The sequence below is a fragment of the Pseudonaja textilis genome, chromosome 11, assembly GCF_049901715.1.
Source record: "Pseudonaja textilis isolate UNSWEBS1 chromosome 11, rPseTex1.2, whole genome shotgun sequence".
Taxonomy (NCBI): Eukaryota; Metazoa; Chordata; class Lepidosauria; order Squamata; family Elapidae; genus Pseudonaja; species Pseudonaja textilis.
In genome coordinates this window covers 5,844,808-5,865,314 of record NC_142000.1, presented here as the reverse complement: position 1 = coordinate 5,865,314, position 20,507 = coordinate 5,844,808, and the positions used below count along the sequence as shown (strand labels likewise).

Below are 20,507 nucleotides of genomic sequence, written 5' to 3'. Positions count from 1 at the left end.
TCCATACTCCAGTAACCTGTCCCACCCATTTCCTCCCCACTTTCTTGCAAGTTTGCTTCTGCAATGTTTCAGAAACCAGAAGGACAGACAAGAAACTTGGTTGTTTTGATCTGCTATTTAGCGTCTCCAAAGATAAGTGCTGCTATACGAGTAGTCCTGGACTCACAACTATTTGCCTAGTGACCGAAGTTACAACACAGTGGTGGGATTCAAATTTTTTTACTACTGGTTCTGTGGGCGTGGCTTGGTGGGCATGGCTTGGTGGGCATGGCAGGGGAAGGATACTGCAAAATCTCCATTCCCTCCCACCCCACTAACCTGCTTTCCACCTCCATTCTCCTGGGCAGGGCAACCAAACAAGATGCAGCTGAACAGCTGGGACTCAATGGGAGGCAGAGAATAGAGAACAGAGGTGGTATTTGACAGTTCTCCAAACTACTCAAAATTTCCGCTACCAGTTCTCCAAAACTGGTCAGAACCGGCTGGATACCACTTCTGGTTGCAGCGTGCCAGAATCATTTGCAACTTTCTGACAAGCAAAGTCAAGCAAAGAATCTGGGAAGCCAGATTCAGTTAACAACTGTGTAACTGATTTAACAACTGCTAGGATTCATTTAACAACACTGTCAAAAATAGGGCTAATCGCTTTAGCTGCTCTGAACTAACTTTTTTTTGAAGCTTAACCACGAATACACCGCAGAAACCATTCTTAGGCACCGATTCTATTGCCTGCTACATGCTTACTATGCTCAAGAGTGCCACGCTAAAACATTGATTAATCTTAAAACTGCTTATATATTCTTCCACTTCAACCAGAGATAGTCGCTTAAGTTGCAATCATATATATTTTCCAGATAAGTAAACACAGTGCACTGATGCTGTTGGGTAGTCTGGTAATGAAACGTCTGCAAGAAAAGAAAACTCAGCGAGCACCGAGGACCCCACATAAACATATTTTCCTCCTCTTCTCTTCTACCTCCTTTCTGTTACTTCTCATCTTCAGCTCCGCCAGAATCTTGTGATCGGCCAAGCATGGTCAGTGGGGTGGTTTATTTGGGTTTTCTCCAATTTTATTATCTTGATTTCCCCTCCCTTCCTTTCCATCACTGCCAAATTCCTTTCATTTTTGGAAATGCTGTAATACGGCTGGAAATTTCAAATTCAGCTGACTTCTATTTATATTTTTAAAATGACCTTAGCTGATATGGAGAACTGGGGAAGGGAGTTTCCCCTGCAATGCTCTGCCAAAATAGTTTACCATTTAATTCATTGCAGTTCTTAGCGGGCTATTTTTCAATAGAGGAACTTCCCAAAGACCATTCTTAGCTAATTTTAGAATTCATTGAAAGCCCCTGAGAGGCAAGGGGAAAAAACTGAAGCAGGAAAACGGCGTGTACCAGATTATAAGAGAAAACATACAAGGAGGAACTCTTAATACTCTAGAGAAGGGGTGTCAAACGCATGGCCCATGGGCCGGATGAGTCACGTGCTGCCCCCCCCTCCCCCGGTCATTTCTTGTCCTGGCTATATCTATTTTGAATTTGCAAGTAAGCCCTTTATTTTATTTTATTTTAAATGATCTTCTGATGAATTCAAAGCAGAGGCACCCTCCAGCTGTTGGAGAGAATGGGATGGTCTTGAATCAGTTGCCTTGCAGATTCTCCCTTCGATCTACCCACTTGGCTGGCGATATTTCAGCAACACCTTAAAGCGAGATGGAGATTGCGTAACCCCAAAGTGTGGTGTGAAATCCGGAGCTTGGGATTTATCTGGCCACACTAACTGGAAGTTCCTGAGAATGCTGGTGAAGAATAGGAAGAGCTCCATCCGAGCCAGGTTTTCCCCTAAGCAGACTCTCGGCCCTGAAAAGACAAAGTGAAGGAGAGAGAAGCCATTCAGACTGCTGAAGGCTGGCAACCAACTGCAAATGCCAGACTTGTTTGTTTCTCAGTGCTATGATCCCAAATCAGTGCTATGATTTCCAAAGTTGGTAACGTCTTTTGCATTCTTTCCTTCTCTAAAAGATTTATTTTCTAGGCCTCTATGCAGCAGCACATCTCATGTGGTTTAGACTTTAAAAAGATATTGAGACTCTGAATGCCGAACCTTAAACACTCAAACAGCCATTTGGACCTGTTTCCCACAGAAAAGAAAAGACTGGGAGCCACAATACTCTTTGGACTATCTAAAATGAAGGTAACATTGCATATATCCTTTTTTACCTTTATGCTGTGTATAAAAAAGAAAACTATACTGTGTTGCATTTATCAAATCAATGAACCGCTACAGAGAAAACCATTTTTTATTTCTGCGTGCAAGAAAAACATTTTGAACTCCAAAAAAATGTGTGTGTGTGTGTGTGTGTGTGTGTGTGTGTGTCTGTCTGTCTGTCTGTCTCTCTCTCTCTGTCTCTCTCTATTTCTTTCTCTCCATCTTGGTCCTCCACAAAATGATCCTAAACGTCACTAAATCCTAAATGTCACTATGTCGGTGAGTTTTTTGGGCTTGCTTTATTCTTTAAAGCACTCAACTTCTCAAATCAATCTTCACTTCTTTCCTCTCTCACTTCAGTTCCTGTTTTCATCTCTAATTCTGACCTTACAGATCAAGTACTTACCTATCTCATTCTGAGAGAGCTGGGGGGGTCGGGGGGAGATGGAATAATTCACCTGCTGAAAATGCCAAAAAGGCTTCCGGCTTCACAAACTCTCCCTCTTCATTCAGGAAGTTGGAGGGGTTGAACTCATTGGGGAACTTCCACTGGGATTCATCATGATGGGCAGAATGGATATTGACCAAAACCATAGTGCCCTGCACAAGCCAAGACAAGCACAGAACAACTATAAGCTGGTGGCGTTCCCATAAAATGAGATTCAAAAGGGAGGCTCCCATTGATCTCAATCTCTTGCTTTCTCTTGCTCTTACATACAAACACAAATGCCTCAGTTGAGGAAGACCCAGGTGTCTTCATCAAAACTTCAAGGGTCTTCAAACATGGCAAGCTGAAGACTTGTGGACTTCAACTCCCAGAATTCCTGAGCTAACATGACTGGAGGAGGAAATCTGGGAGTTGAAGTCAACCAGTCTTAAAGCTGATAAGTTTGAAGATCCCTGATGTAAAGCAATGAAAGGTTTCTGCTTTTACCTTGGGAATTTTATATCCAAAAAGCTGCACATCTTGTATGGGTGCATGAGGTAGTCCAAGAGGAGCAACATTTGAAACACGTTGGATTTCATGAATGACGGCGTTTGTGTAGGGCAATTTTTTTCTGTCTTCAAACTTCAAGATTGCCTTGTTTCCCACAACTGTGTCTATTTCCTTCCAGCATTTCTCTGGGGAACAAATATCTTGGTCACCTTCTGGGAAATAATTCATTGACTTTAAAGTACACAATGGTTCGTTTTCCTTTATTTTTCCCCCCAATATTTTTTGTAACTATATAAAGAAAGAGCAGCTATGTCAATGTCTTAATAAACAGCACGTTGTCTGGTTACAGGTAGTTTAAGCAATAGTCATCATCATAATGTTCATTAGTTGTGATCCTATAATAACAGTATTTTCTCCACATACTTAATTATTAATTATTATTAATACTTAATTATTAATACTAAATCATATTGATAATAAATATATCACAATAAACCCTCATGGTAAAATTAACCTTTTGCTTATAATTTTAAGCATTCTAACTTCTGTTTCTGTTAGTTAACCATAGATAAAACAAATCCATGTTTCAAAATATTCCGTATCTTCTTTCACTTTAATTTCAAGTGTTAATTTCTGCTCTTTTTTTTTTTTTACTATCTTCTCATCTGTTGGGATCTCCACACCTTTCCAATGTTGTGCAAATACAATTCTGGCTGCTGTTAACACATGTAATATTAAATGCATAGTCCCTTTATTATAATTTTTCTGGTATGATATTCAACACAAATATTTCTGGTTTTGAAGGACTTCCGGTGGCACTTTCATCGAAGATGGATCAGAGTCCACGATTATGTGCTGCTTCAATCCCTGCTCTACCTGTTGGAGGGTCTGGTGAATGGGATCGGAGCCACCCTGTAGGGATGGTGAAAAAGGGGGAGACCACCTGCCAGGTTGGGGGGAGCCACATCTCCCCTCCTTGGCTAGGAATCCTCCCTCGGAAAGTAGGCTGCAACAGTAGCCTTTTAATGGCTGCCATGAAGACCGGAAGCTATCCAGGAACTAAGTTTGTGCTAGAGTGGTGAAGTGTTGAACAGTGTGTAGACCAGGCAAAATACTATGGTTTTTTTAAAAAAGTAATCCTGGAAAACAGAAGGAAAGAGTACTCATTAAGGATTGTAGAAGTGGTGATTTGAAAGAAAAAGGAAAATTGGTAAAGGTAAAGAAATTGGACTTGAAAAAGACTTAAATGGAAGTGATATTATACAGAGAAGATTCTTTAACTATAACAGAATAAGAAACTGATTACACAGAATATAGATGGATGATTATACAGAAATTGGCATTAATTAGGCATTGATTAGAATGCTGGAATTGACTATATTTAAAAGAAATAACAGCTAATGATTGGAAATTAGCAGAGTTAATACAAGCTTTAAAAAGCGGAAACTAAAAGGTGGAAAGTGAAAACTGATTTAAGTGCGCCACCTAACAGTAAAGGAATTTTTTTTCTGACTCTATGGAAAATTTCTGATCTAGCAAAAGTGTGAATTTGAAATGAAATAAAAGGTTTTAATACAACAGCAACCCCAGAAAGTGGAATATTAAAATACTACAGTAAACTGAGTCATCCTTCTCTTTTAATTCTAAATTCAGTTTATTATACAGTATGGGAAAAATGGTACCATTGGATAAACGATAGAAATAAGCAATTAAATAAATAAGGAATGTATAATTTAGAAAGATAGAGATATATACATACGAACAAATAGAAGTATAAAATAGGCACTAGAATAAAAATTGAAATGTAAGCACTGTCAAAATGGATTGTAATATATATAACACTTTCATTTTAAATATTTGTATTGTATTTTGTATTTTAATGTTTTAATTTTTCAATAAAGGTTTATTTATAAAAAAAATACTACAGTAAAGGGACACATGAAGATATTATTTTGGGACTGATTGGTGAACTGGGGACTGTTTGTCAAAGAGCTAGAAGGACTAACATTGGAAAATAAAGATCAATGGACATTGTTGGTAAAGATTAAAGTTAAAAGACGCTGGCCTTAACAAACTATAGGACAATTTAATTGGATATAAACATCAAAGAAGATATAGAGGAAGTTAGGTAAAATGACTGAACTATGCAAGGAACTTAGATTGGATTTGCAAAGCATGAGGGGACTAATAAAAGAAAGCTTGGAACTATGGAGCATTATGGCAGAAAAAATAGAAATGGCAATGCAGATCACAGAAGAACAAAGAAGGCCCAAGGGGGAGGAGTTAAACAAAGAGGAAATCATCTTAAAAAAGCAAAGAGAACAACGGACATTACAAAAGGACAAAAAAAGGAATTTAATCTAAGACTTTAATGATTGATGTGACAAATAAAGGGGAAATATTTTAAAGATTAAACAACAGAAGAAGTTACAGAAGAGGAAACTACAGAGAAAACATCAGGAGAGGCGGTTAAAAATAAACAAATGGGAGATGAAACTAAGAAGAATAACAGGGGGAAAAGGTTAAGAAAAAGGACTGAAAAATGATAGAAAAGGGAAAGCAAGCTAAGATTAGAAGAAATTATATAGCCAAGAGACCAAGAGATGGTTAAAGATATAAAGGATGAGGGATTCCACATGGAAATGTATTTTGGTATTTTAGAATATAGATATATAAGCTAGGGAGTTTGGAATTAAAAGTTTACTGGGAATTATTGTTAAAATAAACAAATAAAATTAATCGGAATAGAAAGGGAAATAAGAATTTATTGTAAAAATGTTATCTAAGATATAATTATATGATGTGGAAAGTGAAAGTGTAAGAGAATTAAAAATGATTGTATTGTTATCCATTTTTTTATAATGGATTAAATGGGAATGAAATAGAAAATATAATTTGCTATACAAATGTTATTGGAAGAATAAAGAGTATGGACATTAAAAATGATTATATTGTTAAATAAGGATTTAAAATAAGATTATTATATAATAATTAGTACAGTGATGAAGAAAAAGAATACAGAGTATGGAAATTAAAAAGTATAATATTGTTATTCATATTTACAATTGGTTAAGCGGAAATAAAATGTGAAATATTTAGGGAAAGAAAAGAGGGGGGGAAGGGGGGGGGGGAGGGGGGAAGGTGATTTTGTTTTTTTTTTTTTTTTTTTTTTTTTTATAAAATATATTTAAAAAAAAAAAAAAAAAAAAAAAAAAAAAAAAAAAAAAATTTTTGGGTTTTTTTTTTTTTTTTTTTTTTTTTTTTTTTTTTTTTTTTTTTTTTTTTTTTTTTTTTTTTTTTTTTTTTTTTTTTTTTTTGGTTTTGGGGGGGGGGGGGGGGGGGGGGTTTTTTTTTTTTTTTTGTTTTTTTTTTTTTTTTTTTTTAAAAAAAAAATTTGTTTTAATAATTTGTTTTTTTAAAAAATTTTTTTTTTGGGGGAGGTGTTCTGGTCTATTCAAAGCAGAATCTAAGATGCTTCCAGGCATACAGTAATAGATAAAGGGAGCTAGAACCCCTCCCCTTGTCCTGATGTGGATTTAGCCAAACAAAGAACCAACATGTTAATTCCCACCCCCAGCCCCCCTTTTCTGGGAATGGGAACATATCTTAGAAAAGTTTCCCAGGGAGTATCTTTCAGAGCTGGAATTTTTATGGTCCCTTCTCCTCTTGCTATCTCTCCAAGAGGTGACAAATTTCTAGACGCCTGGCTCCAATCCTCCAGTTGTATATCATGTGCAATTATACAGATTCAATATAAGATTTAAGGTATTCAGGTTACATCAAAAAGGATTACTTGTAACAACTTCCCCCGTTCTTCTTCCATTGAAGAATGGCAGATAAACGGATCTGACATTACCCTTCCAACATTTAGCTGACATACCTTTATAAATCTTGGCTAATCTTCCTGGTGGAAAATGCCATCTGTGGAACGTTTTATATAAATTTTCTTTGTATGCAGTAGACATTGTTTTCCAAGCAGGTGCCCACAAGAAGCGAGGGGAATGAAGTTGTTTCCAGCCATGATAATTCAGGAACCTTCCTCATTTTGCATAACAAATAAAGTCGTTACTATTACAGGTCAAGAACCCTATTTCACAATTCATTACCTTGGATCTCTGGAAAGGCCACCAAATACAGCAATGCCCACTGCAGTGTTGCCGCCATCGTCTCTGTTCCAGCCACAAATAGGTTAGACAGCAAGATTAGTAGTTGCTCTTCCTCAAAACTTGAACCTTTCCTCTCCGGCTTTTATTAGTTAAAACAAAGAATATTATTACAATCAAAGTCATGTATCTTCTTTAGTTCAGTTGATAACTTCAATATAAAAGCAGGAATTCATTCTGAAAAATATGACTCCAAATAGAAAGGAAGTAGGGAGAGAAGCAATAAGCAACTTCTGGGGATTACACTGTCAGATCCATGTATCTGCCATTCTTCAATGGAAGAAAGGGGGGAATTGGATTTGACAATGTGGTGGGATTCAAATTTTTTTACTACTAGTTCTGTGGGCGTGGCTTGGTGGGCGTGGCAGGGGAAAAATACTGTAAAATCTCCCGTCAGAGGCGGTATTTGCTGGTTCTCCAAACTACTCAAAATTTCTGCTCACGGTTCTCCAGAACTGGTCAGAACCTGTTGAATGCCACCTCTGATTTGATACAATTAATTCTTTTCCTCTGTATGTATCCTAAATATCCTATTTCTTATATTGGCTTTGTATAACCTTTTACATGACTTATAACTGTTGCCTGGTGCTGCAGAACCCTAGAAAAATCTCACCTCTTTGAGGGATGTAAGAGGAGAAGGGGCGGTGTGGAGTGCAGCACCAGAAGATAACTCCTGGGAACCTTTCCTTATCTGCTTTCTCAGCGATGGTGGGATATTAATATGTTCACCCCTGCGGATTGGTGGAATCCACATCAGACTGCCGGGAGGGGTCTCTAATTCCCTTTATCTGAGTTGCATGCCCTGAGGGACCCCAGGCCCTGCTTTGAAGGTTGATCTGCTTTACCCTTCTTCAATAAAGGATTCCTTTTGAAATACACAGTTTTCAAGAGTTCATACGTATACTTTGAAGTGGGTGGGGGAGGGGGGAGAGGCTGGTCCTTACAAACACATCACAATACAGTTTGGGGAGAGGATGAAGGTCCCCTAGAGCAGCGGCTCCCAATCTTTTGGGATTGGCTCTGTAGAGAGAGATTTCTCCATGGACCGGAGGAGGCATGGTTTCATGTGCTGCCTGCATCCTACAGATGGGGTTCACTTGTTTGCATGGCCCAGTTTCTGGCAAGCTGCAGCCCGCTAACTGGTTCACGGCCCAAAGGTTGGGGAACCCTGCCCTAGAGAGTTACCCTGAGCTGGCAAAAGGTCCTTTTCTGCCAGTCCTGATGGAAAGATCTACCCTAGGTGGTTGAGTGTGCACAACATGCAAAACAAAAAGGCATTGCTTCACTCACACAATGTGTCAGAAAATGGACTTGAAGCACCATCTACAAAAATCGCTATCAATGATTTTGTGGTGTTTTCAAGATGTATAAGGTCAGAAAAATAGATCCGAGGTGAGAGGAAAAGAAATCATTGCAAATTCAACCAGAAGAGATTGAAGGATCTACCTTCTGAATTTCTTCTAAATATGCATCGGTGAAATCACGAGGTTCTCCTGGAGTCAAAGACGCCTTGTGCTTGTCTATCTCTTCTTGAAGGAAAGCTTCTATTGTATTAGTAAGTGTGAATACTTGCTGATGGGGCAGGGGAAGGCTTCTCACTAAGGGCACCTCATTGTAAAGCTACCAGCAAAGAGAAGAAAGGGCAACATGGATTAATTTAATCAGGATCAATATACCCTCCTTTGTAGGATAAATGGAGCAGGAAAAGAAACCCCTTGTAATATCTCTTATTCACAATTTGATAGGGAGTGAAATGCCCCAATCAGATAAAATTTCAAAAAATGTCCCAATAAGGGAAACTTTTCCATGATTAAATTTGGATAACTGAACTTTTTGATCAAATAACTCAGACAGAAACCTCACCCACACTTCCTGGAACTCTGATGAGATATTATTCTAACTACAAGGAAAATTGGCTGTTCTAGTTGCTGAGAAAACCAACAGTTTCCAAAATAGGTGAGACATGAAAACTCAAATTCCCACCACCTAATTGCACACTTATTTCGGATATTCTTTTGGATTCTTGTTAAGGATACCCAGGCCCAGGGTCCTGCTATCATTCGGGAACTTTGATGTATCACATCCAGCAGAGCTTTGAGGAAGCTGTCATCATATTCAAAACGTTTTTCAAATAATACGGTACTTATTATGTTGGCAACTGCAGCGTCCAGAAAGCCAAAAGGATCAAAAGGCACATCTGTGAAAGACAAGAAATTAGGTCCCTATCAATTCATCGGCCTTCATGCTCCTTTGCAGGAGTCGCAATGTCAATATAATAAATTCTTTCCTATAACTATAAGGAAACTGTCTGTCTCCTTGCCTGCCTGCCTATCTCTCTCTCTCTTTCTCATTTCTTTCTCATCTATTTACTATCTATCTATCTATCTTATCATCTCTATCTGCTTATTTTATTCATTCATTTATTTAATTTGTCAAGCATGTATGACAAAGCAAGTATAAGTATGAACATCACATATATGTTTATGTTATGTTCATACTTATACTTGTCAATGCATATGTATTGTATTGTATATGACATTATCATTTCAGAATGTTTTAGGACAGTTAAAAAAACTAGGCTCCATATATGGAAGGAAGTGGTGAATGAACAGTCATGAGAAGAAATTTTTCCTGAGAAAAATGTTGGTGATTCAGGATCAGAATGCTGTTTTCCATCATGAACTGCAAAATATGTATTCTTAATTCAATATCAACTTGTTGCGTTATTAGTCTTAAATCTGTTACAAGCATATCTTGGTAAGTTTTGCCTCTACCTAACACGCGCATGCAGCTTTCACCACACCATCTGAGGCCTGCAGCTCTAATCAGCTGAAAGGATAAAGAAAAGTGCAGGCGCCAGTGGGAGGGCCGATCCTGCCCTTTTCTCTTCTTTCTCCTCTCAGCTGATCATCAGAGGGTTGTTTTTTTTACTACCAGTTCAGCTGAACCGGTCCAAACCAGTAGTATACCACCACTGGTTGGAAGGGACCTTGTAGGTCATCTAGTCCAATCCCCCCCAAAGCAGGAGACCCTACACCATTTCTGACAGATGGCAGTCCAGTCTCTTCTTGAAAGCTTCCAGTGACAAAACCCCCACAACTTCTGAAGGCAAGCTGGTTCCATTGGTTGATTGTTGTAGGACTCCTGCTTTACATACATTACAAGCACAAAAACAAAAGGAAGAAAATGTCTTACATTGGTCAGTGGGACTTGGAATTTATGCAACCAGAATTCTAAGCTCCTCTCACTCTGGTGATCACAGAAAAAGAAGTGCAAGATCTTTTACACAGACAGAAGCCAGGATAAGCACCAGGGCTGGACAAGATAACTCCTTCTTGCTTAAAAGTCTGTGCTGACCAATTGGCCCCCATCTTCACCCGAATCTTCAATAGATCACTGGAGATGTGCTATGTTCCTTCCTGCTTCAAACGCTCTACCATCATCCCAGTGCCAAAGAAGCCCTCCATCAAGGAACTGAATGACTACAAACCAGTTGCTCTAACATCTGTAGTTATAAAAATCTTTGAAAGGCTTGTGCTGTCCCACCTGAAAACCATCACAGATCCGCTGTTAGATCCCATGCAGTTTGCATACCGAGCAAATAGATCAACAGATGGTGCTGTTAACACAGCTTTGCATTACATCCTACAACATCTTGGATCTCCAAATACCTGCGCAAGGGTCCTCTTTGTAGACTTCAGTTCAGCATTCAATACCATCATTCCAGACACTCTTCTAAGAAAATTAAACCAGCAAGCGGTACCTGACCACACTTGTAAGTGGATCAGAAGCTTCCTAACAGACAGGAAGCAGCAGGTGAAGCTAGGCAGAATCACATCCGATACCCGTACAATCCGCACAGCCCCCCACCCCCAGGCTGTGTGCTTTCTCCTCTTCTTCCTATATACCAATTATTGCATCTCAAACAATCCATCTGTTAAAATACTGAAGTTTGCTGATGACACAACAGTGATTGGTCTCATTCAAAACAATGATGAATCTGCATGCAGACAGGAGGTTGTACAACTTGCCTCATGGTGTAACTGGAACAACCTGGAACTGAACATATTCAAAACCATAGAAATGGTGGTAGACTTTAGAAGAAACCCTCCCATACTACTACCTCTTACAATACTAGACAACACAGTATCAACAGTAGAGACCTTCAAATTTCTAGGATCTACTATATCACATGACCTAAAATGGATACCTAACATCAAAAACGTCACCAAAAAAGTGCAACAAAGAATGTTCTTTCTGCGCCAACTCAGAAAGCTCAAACTGCCCGAGGAGCTGCTGATCCAGTTCTACAGAGGAATGATTGAGTCTGTCATCTGCACCTCTATGACTGTCTGGTTTGGTTCTGCAACCCAACAGGACAGACACAGACTTCAGAGGATAATTAGGACTGCAGAAAAACCAATTACTACCCACCTGCCTTCAATCGAGGACCTGCATACTACATGAGTCAAAAAGGGCTGTGAAAATATTTACAGACTCCTCACATCCCGGACTTAAATTGTTTCAACTCCTTCCCTCAAAATGACACTACAGAGCACTGCACACTAGAGCAACTAGACACAGGAACAGTTTTTTCCCAAAAGCCATCACTTTGCTAAACAAATAATTCCCTCAGCATTGTTCAACTATTTACCAAGTGTGCATCACTATTACTGTTAATCTTCTCATCACTCCTTATCACCCATCCCCCTCGCACTTGTGATTGTAAGACTGTAACTTTGTTGCTTGTATCCTTACGATTTATATTGACTGTTTCCTACTATGATTTGATTGTTGATTGTACCCTATGACTATCATTAAGTGTTGTACGTTATGATTCTTGATTCTTAACGAATGTATCTTTTCTTTATGTATACTGAGAGTATTTACACTGAGACAAGTTCCTTGTGTGTCCAATCACACTTGGCCAATAAAGAATTCTATTCTATTCTATTCTATTCTATTCTATTCTATTCTATTCTATTCTATTCTAATTCTATTCTAATCTGTTCTGTTCTGTTCTATTCTCTGCTTCAACACACACACTCAATGGTCAACCTTGAGACCAACTCAGTCGGGTCCCATGGAAACCAAAACCAACCCTGGAATGACAATTCCCCAACCATCCCATCATCTCCCAGGAGAGCTTACTCAAGTTTTCAGTGAATGTTTGCATCAAACAAGTTACTTCCTCCAGGATCTTTTCTTCCATGGATTTTCTGCTCACTCCAAAGTTTCTGAGAAGCCTCCCTGAAAACCTTCTTTGCTCCTTCCACATTTCACCATAACTTATTGTCAGTAAACCTAAAAAGGAAAAATCATCTTGGACTTAATAGCCCTTATTTTGCTTATTAGTAAAGATGTGGGCTTTTTTTTATAAAAAAAGGTTTATTTTCAAAAACAACAATATCAGTAAATGAACAGAATTATGAAATTATATAATTCATGTTCAGCTAACAAAATATAACTATGCCAAGGAAAAGACATTGAATAGGTTTTATTACAGTATAAGAAAAATGGGATTTTTTTCCCGTTTGAATACCAAAATTTCTACTATATTCTTATTCATAAACGTTGCAAAGAAAAGAAGAAGAAGGGAGCTAATTCTAACATTTAAAGAGACTATTCCTTCTATTACTAGAAACCTTGGGTCAGAACTCCAGAATGCAGACAAAAAAGATTATTTGCAGCTGGGTCACAGAATGGGACCCCTACCAAGAACAAACAGGCATTTGAAAAAGACAAAAAGAAATTATATACAAGTACCTTTCTTCCTAGTGAGGTAATCCGTTAGAGGAAATGCTGGCCTCCCAGCAAATTCGGTGTCTTTTATCATGAGAACCTCCTTTGCTGAAGGAAAGCCATGGGTCAAGACCACAGGTGTTCTTCCAAGATCAAGACTGAAGACAGGGCCATATTTTTTTGCTATCTGAAACAAAGTAATTATAGTACTTACACTCATATCCTGCTTCACAGTACTTTACAGCCCTCTCTAAGCGGTTTACAGAGTCAGCCTATTCCTCCCAACAATCTGGATCCTCCTTTTACCCACCCCAGAAGGATGGAAGGCTGAGTCAACCTTGAGCCGGTCAGGATCGAACTCCTGGCAGTGGACAGAGTTAGCCTGCAATATTACATTCTAACCGCTGTGCCACTGAAGGCTCAGTTGCCAGGACTGTCAGCAGAGAGGCATCAGGAAATCAGTTGGGATGAAACACTACAATATTTGCGGCATTATATGTCTTCAAGGATGACACTCCATCCAACTCTATTCCCCAACTCTATTCTATTGCTCCCTCTGAGTCATGCCTAGGTCTACATGTAAACATGTTTACATGTAAAGCTTTAATGAAACCACTGAACAAGGGAGGGATTTTTATCCTGCCTGGCAGAAGTGCAGAAGCTTTTATTTTGGCCAAGCATTTTTCTTAGAAGATTGGAAACAAACAAACGCTGCAGTGACGCAGATCAAAGAAGGCACTCAGAAAGTATCTATAGCTCCTCTATGTCTAGAACTAGAGTGACTACAGAGAATTTCCAGCTTACAATTGTTCATTTAGTGACCACTCAAAGTTACAACAGCACTGAAAAAAGTGACTTATGACCACGTTTCACATGAACGTTTCAGTGTCCCCATGGTCACGGGATCACAATTTGGCAACTGATTCATATTTATGATGGTTGCAGTGTCCCAGGGTCCTCTTTTGCCCCCTTCTGAGAAGCAAAGCCAATGGGGAAGCCACCTTACCACTGTGTTACTGGCAATAGCAATAGCATTTAGACTTATATACCACTTTATAGTGCTTTACAGCCCACTCTACGCAGTTTACAGAATCAGCCTTTTCCCCCCGAGAATCTGAGTCCTCATTTTATCCACCTCAGAGAGATGGAAGGCTGAGTCAATCTTGAGCAGGTCAGGATCGAACTGCTGGAAGTGAGCAGAGTTAGCCTGAAATACTGGACAGATGGATGGATGGACAGATGGATGATTGATAGAAAGAAAGGCAACAGCAATAGCACTTAGACTTATATATACCACTTTATAGTGCTTTCCAGCCCTCTCTAAGGGGTTTACAGAGTCAGCCTCTTGCCCCCAACAATCTGGGTCCTCATTTTACTGACCTAAGAAGGATAGAAGGCTGAGTCAACCTTGAGCCTGGTTAGATTGGAATGGCCAAATTGCAGGCAGCCGGCAGTCAGCAGAAGTAGCTTGCAGTACCACTGCGCCACCGAGGCTTTTTTCTAACTTAACTGCAGTGATTCATTTAATGACTGTGGCAAGGGGGGTCATGAAATGGGGCAGAACTCACTTAACCAGTGTCTCACTTAGCAATAGAAATTTTGGGCTTAACTGTGGTCATAAGTTGAAGACTACCTGCATTCACTAAATTTGTGCACGCGCACAAAAATATCTTCCACAAAGTGATTTATGTGCCTGGAGAAAGGGGCAAGTTAGGAGAAAATGGGGGAAACCAGGATGCCTTCTAGATGCAGAAAACATGTCATTTCCAGAGTGGCCAGGGAAGGGTTTCTGAAACACTCTTGAGTGGATTGGTAGAAGGTCATACAAGGATGGAGGTGGAGGAGAATCCTGGGAAAGAGACACAACTATTCACTGCGGATGGACACAAGGACATCTTCCGAAGAGGGCAACATTCTGCTAACGTGAGAGATTTCCAGCCAAGTGTAATGAATACCCTTATTTAACTCCAATGAAAGGGAAGGTTTTAATTTAAACCTTGCTACACAGTCATGAGGGGGTTTAAGTAAATATTCTGACTTTGGAAAAGAGTCTCCTGACGGACTTTAAATAGTAATTGTTGCTTAATTGAGTTAATGATCTCAAGCGATTTTTATTTTGGTCTAGAGAGAAGATGAGTTTAAAAAGAAAGAGCTACTCTGTGGAATTCAAGAAAGCAATCGTGGAGGATTCTCGTGGTAAGAATCTGACCACTTTCTACAAAGAGAAAATGTTGCATCTCCATATGGTCCCAAAATGGAGAGCTGAGTATGATAACCTTAGTCAACAGGTGCAGAAGGGAAATGCCAAGAAGCGCAGGTGTGGATCAGGTCAGCATCCATTATATCCTGAACTCGAAGACACCATCGCTCAATGGATTGCTGACAGGAGAGCAAAGGCTTTGGTTGTACGCAGGGCTGATATTCAAGCATTTGCCCTTGCAATGGCACCACAGTTTGAAATTACCCAAGGAGAATTCAAAGCCTCTCATCGCTGGCTGGATGGCTTCCTTCAGCGATATGAATTGTCTCTGAGGAGATCCACCTCGCTCTTCAAGCTAGAAGATGCTGAAATCGTCAAACGGGCACTTGCTTTTAAATCATTTTTTGATGCCATTGATTTCTCCAAATATAATGTCTCTCACATGATTGCGATGGATGAGACTGCCATTTTTATGGGCCAAGAGGCTCAAACAACAATTGATAAGAGGGTGCCTCATCAATTTACATTCCATCAATTGGATATGAAAGCGCATGTATTACGTGCATCTGGGCCATTCGCCTGGATGGGACCAAAGTAGCACCTCTTGTCATTGCCAAGGGCAAAAAAGAAAAAATTGAACGTGTTTCAGGGACTTATGTGCTTGAAACCGAAAAGGCTCGGTCCACACATGGCGTTACAAGGAAGTGGGTCGAGTTAATACTGCCACTTGTTGTGCGAGGTGGCCAAAGAGGCATGCTGATATGGGATGCAGCCAGCACTCACCGTGCCAAAGACATGAAGCGTTTCCTTGCACAAAGAAGAGTGGATCAAATAATGATCCCAGCAGGAATGACAGCAGTGGGAATCTTGGGGTCGTCTGATATTTATTCTGACAACAGCATATGTACATTGCATTGAGTCTGCAGTTGCATTGAGTTTGCAGTTGGGAACCTGATGCATAGCCACGCCTCGCCCCGAAGCAGCTGGTGACTCTGCCTTTGGGGAGCTTTCATCGGCCGATAGAAACAGCCTCGCGGTAAGGGGAGTGTGCGTGGGCGCTCGCCCCGAGGCCACTTCTTTTTTTAAAAAAAAAAAAATTATTTTAACAACAAAACAACATAGACATACCACATAAAACATAAAAATATCATCATTCTTCATAAATTTGCAATGACAGTGTCCAACAATATCTCTTCAAAGCCTGCCTCAAGGACAGAAGTCCCTTTGTTCAGCTCCATCAGAACTTTGAACAGGCACTGAATGAATGATCATTAACTGAGAACTACTTTAATAGATTTGTTTACCTACCTGCACTTCATTTTTCTACCTGTTTCGTCTATCTATTATATTCTCTCAACGTATAAAACTATTCAAGGCAGGTGAAGAAAAAGAAAACAATAATGGACTGATTTGAAATTCTGCAAAACCAGAATCATAAACGATTCAAACCACACTTTTCTTTAGACATTTAAAATATCAAATTTCTCCAGTAATCTTCAGAAGGGAAAATGTTTCATTTGGAAACTTGGAAGGGAAACCAAATGTAACTTTGAAAGAGCCCATGAATCGTTCAGAGGAAGTTCAATGCAATTAGGAATTAGGATTCTCCGGCATCAAATGACAGATGTTTTCATATCTTCATAAGATTCTAAATATTTTCCTCCAAATTCTAGATGGAATTAAAAAATGTGTCCCGTGTAGACAAGTTAAGAGGAACATGCAAACCCTTCCAGTGCTTTCAGCAGGGGGGAAAATGTCGGCAGATTCACTCTCTGAAGTTTAACATGTGGATGGATAAAGAGCCTTACCTGGTCCAACTCCTTCAGAGGGAACTTCTTAGTGAATTGAAGCAGGTTCCCAATCAGGGGCAGCCTCCACGGTGCAGGGGGGAAACCTTTGGGACGTTGGCTCTTCCAGAAACAGAGGAATAGGAGGAGAAGAGCAACCAGCCAGCTGAAAACAGCCATGTTGATCAGAGATGCGGATCAGCAGGTTCTGACCAGAAATTTTGAGTCGTTTGGAGAACCGGCAAATACCACCTCTGACTGGAGATTTTACACTAACCTTTCCCTGCCAGGCCCAACAAGCCACGTTCACAGAACCGGTAGTAAGAAAAATTTGAATCCAACCACTGATGTTGATAGGTAGGAACACCTTGTTCTGTCTTTTTCTCTGGCTGAGCAAATGAGCCAAAGATTAAAACTTTGAAGTCAGGATAAAGGGCACATGGTGTTCAGAAGCCAGATTTCACAAGTTTTGGCAAGTTCAAAATTAATGTTGGGAACCTCGGGGGTAGGGGGTGGAGTTGAAAAAATACAGCACTACATACTTGTTTCAAATGTCGGAAAACATGTCATCCATGAATCTGGAGAAGATAGACCTGCAATTAGCCAATGAAAGGCAACATTATTGAAAGACAAATCCTGATAATGTCCCCAGTGGGGCTGCAAAAATATGGCTTATGCTCCTTTGTCTACCTCTCCCTCCCCCATAAATAATCACATCAGTTAGAAGACCTGGATACACAAAGAAGTTTTCTCATACTGTTCGTAAGCAAATTTTGCAAACCTTGCTTCTGGCTTATATTACACTCATGGGAGGTTTGATAGAAAGGCTTGACCAAGTCAGAGGCCAAGGTTTCCCATTACTAGTTTTGATTTCTGGCTGTGACTTTCAATCTGGTTTGGAGTAGAAAGCTCTGTGTTCTACAGCAGAATCTGCTCAGGAATGGAGCATTGAAACCACCATAATTTGGCTGGGCTACACAAATGTCACGATTGTGTGGAATCCTTTTTTTTTTCCCCAATCTATTTATGCCCTAGGCACTGCAATAGATTTTATTCCAAATCCCCCAATGAGTTTTCATAATGGTGAAAGGCAATGCCCGGTACAATTATGCCCAGCAGCCACACAATATCAGCATTTACGCAGTATAAGCATTCAACCTATCCATAAGCTTTAAATCCTGAGTTATTATCTCTAGCTCTTTCATCCTTCCAGCAGTAGAATGGAATGGAATGGAATTGACTATTAGGCAATAGTAGGGTAAGGTAGGGTAGGGTACAGAACAGAACAGAACAGAATAGAATTAGAATTCTTTATTGGCCAAGTGTGATTAGATACACAAGAAATTTGTGTCCAGTGCATGAGCTCTCAGTATACTTACAAACAACAAGGTAATATAATCAGTGCACATATAAATATATAAACAACATGTATGGTATTCCGCTTTGTTTGGGTATTTTCCCAAGTCATTATAGTTGTGCTTTTAAAGTTGTAGCAACGTTTCGGCAGAATCTCATCTGCCATCATCAGGTTTCTGTATTATGTTCCTCTGTTCGCTCACAGACTTACTGTCTCTGAAGGAGTTTTTTTTTTTCCTTTGCTGGTATTTTCTTAAAGGGGAAGGGTTGTTGTAAGCTTTTTACACTGCTGTTGGGAGGAAATGCTCCCCTGTTGGAGTTCTTCCGGCCAGGATCAGCAGTTTTAAGAAATAATTGAATCACGAAGAAAAGCTGCTGAAAATAAGCTTTTAATGATAAGGAACCAAGATGAGTGACATTCAGCAAGGCTTCTTGGCTAGCTAGAAAGATTGACGTTCAATTGTGAGTTTACATACCCTTTCTGAGTTTTGATCTAAAACTGGTTTTTGGTGAAGTTTAATTCTGTGCTTGGTGACATTTAATCCTGTATTTATTGATGGGATAATTTTCCCTATTCAGCTTTGTTTGGAAGGAAAAAGGTTAATCTCTGTTCCTGAAAAGAAACTGGGTTGAGAAATCTGGCTAGTTCTTGTTTCTATTTGTTCTGGTAATTGGTTTAACAAGCAATAGCTACTGTTGTGATTTAATTATTTATATTGTGTTTGAATTTTTTCCTGCCTCATGGTTTCTTTTTCTATCTGGCGAGAGGGTCTTCCTTCACTGTTTTATGGTTCCTGGCACTGTCCTTTTGGGGTGTACTTCCAAGAGGTAGGATGCAAGCATGGCACTGGATTTTTGTACTGCCTTTCTGGGGTGCATGTGATCTTTCCTTAAATCTGGATGATTCCCTTGGGATATCTTGTGAAGTGAGTGAGACTAGCTGGTATCTTTAAGTGGTGCAAAAGGATCTAAGGATTGCTTCTCCTGGGTGTGCTCTTTCTAGAGAGCTTAAATGACCTCTCTGCTAAAGGGTTTCACTTTATGAGCAAGAGTTGACTGCTGAAAGCTATCATTGCATTTTAACTATTTGAATTTCTCAAGGTGCTCTGGCACCCTGCCTGATTTGTAACTCTGGCTTGCAGGTATTTTTAATCTAATGATTGATATTTAGGGCAGATTTTTGCAAGCAAGGAAGCTTTTTGTATTGTTCTACGGGTAATCCTTGATTTACAACAGTTCATTTAGTGACCATTCCAAGTTAGAATGGCACTGAAAAAAAGTGACCTATGACCATTTTTCACACTACAACCGTTGCAGCTTCCACACTGTCACTGTCAGGCAAAGTGAAGCGCCCCTCAATGTGAGTGACATCGAGTTGTCATGCCCACCCAGTCACATGAGCACCAAGCATGCCCACCAACTAAGCCATGCCCACAGAACCGGTTGTCAAAAAAAATGAATCCTGCCTCTGTGCTTGCCTGTCTAATTTTTTTCTCCATCAGGGAGAGAGAGTGAGAGACAGTGAGAGACAGGAAGAGAGAGAGACAAAGACAGAGGGACAGAGGGAGAGAGGGAGAGACAGAGGGACAGAGGGAGAGAGAGAGACTGAGAGACACAGGACAAAGACAGATAGAGAGACAAAGACAGAGAGAAAGGGAGTCATAGAGAGTCATAGAGAAACAGAGAGACAGAGACAAATACAGAGAGACACAGAGAGACAGACACACACAGAGAGACAAAGACAGAGAGACAGACAGACAGACAGGCAGAAAGAGAAATTTACCTGCTGAAAATACCAAAAAGGCTTCTGTTCCACAAAGTCTCCCTCTTCATTCAGGAAGTTGGAGGGGTTGAATTCATTGGGGAACTTCCACTGAGATTCATCATGATGGGCAGACTGGATGTTGACAAAAATCATAGTGTCCTGCAGAAGCCAAGAGAGGTAGGTCACGTTGCGGAAGGCCCTTGTTGTTGGACATGGTTCTGAATGAGCTTCTAGATAGACAGACCCCATTGAGATGTGCTTGAAGAATGGCAGAAGCAGGTGAAAAAAAAATAGAAGGCGGACTGATGGTTCAAGCAAAGCAGAACTCGGAAGTAGGAAAAAGGAT

The 20,507-nt window shown here is 39.8% G+C and overlaps 1 protein-coding gene across 4 annotated transcripts; it reads right to left on the bottom strand.

The window, feature by feature from the left end:
• Nucleotides 1-1,555: 1,555 nt before the first annotated feature.
• LOC148124823 (cytochrome P450 2J2-like) lies at nucleotides 1,556-20,473 on the bottom strand. Of its 4 annotated transcripts, none has more exons than XM_087940524.1 (10): nucleotides 20,180-20,473; nucleotides 17,062-17,633; nucleotides 13,078-13,240; nucleotides 12,463-12,615; nucleotides 9,348-9,508; nucleotides 8,758-8,931; nucleotides 7,255-7,393; nucleotides 3,146-3,333; nucleotides 2,670-2,811; nucleotides 1,556-1,862 (listed from the first exon to the last, which is right to left on the bottom strand). In XM_087940524.1, the coding sequence occupies exons 2-10, from the start codon at nucleotides 17,218-17,220 to the stop codon at nucleotides 1,672-1,674; spliced, it is 1,470 nt and encodes a 489-aa protein (XP_087796650.1). In that variant the 5' UTR covers nucleotides 17,221-17,633; nucleotides 20,180-20,473; the 3' UTR covers nucleotides 1,556-1,671. The 4 variants fall into 4 exon arrangements, with proteins under 4 accessions (XP_087796650.1, XP_087796653.1, XP_087796651.1 ...); XM_087940527.1 differs by having other exon boundaries at nucleotides 17,583-17,633; nucleotides 20,180-20,320; XM_087940525.1 differs by lacking the exons at nucleotides 9,348-9,508; nucleotides 20,180-20,473 and adding an exon at nucleotides 10,349-10,458 and having other exon boundaries at nucleotides 17,062-17,530.
• Between the last annotated feature and the right edge of the window lie 34 nt (nucleotides 20,474-20,507).

Bases quoted from the DNA above. Each gene is read 5' to 3' on its own strand.
- LOC148124823 (XM_087940524.1), bottom strand. From the start codon at position 17,220: ATGGCTGTTTTCAGCTGGCTGGTTGCTCTTCTCCTCCTATTCCTCTGT. The intron at 13,241-17,061 runs GTAAGGCTCTTT...ACTTTGTTTCAG, and splicing joins CTCTGAAGGAGTTGGACCAG to ATAGCAAAAAAATATGGCCC. The intron at 3,334-7,254 runs GTAATGAATTGT...TTTGTTCCCCAG, and splicing joins GGCCTTTCCAGAGATCCAAG to AGAAATGCTGGAAGGAAATA.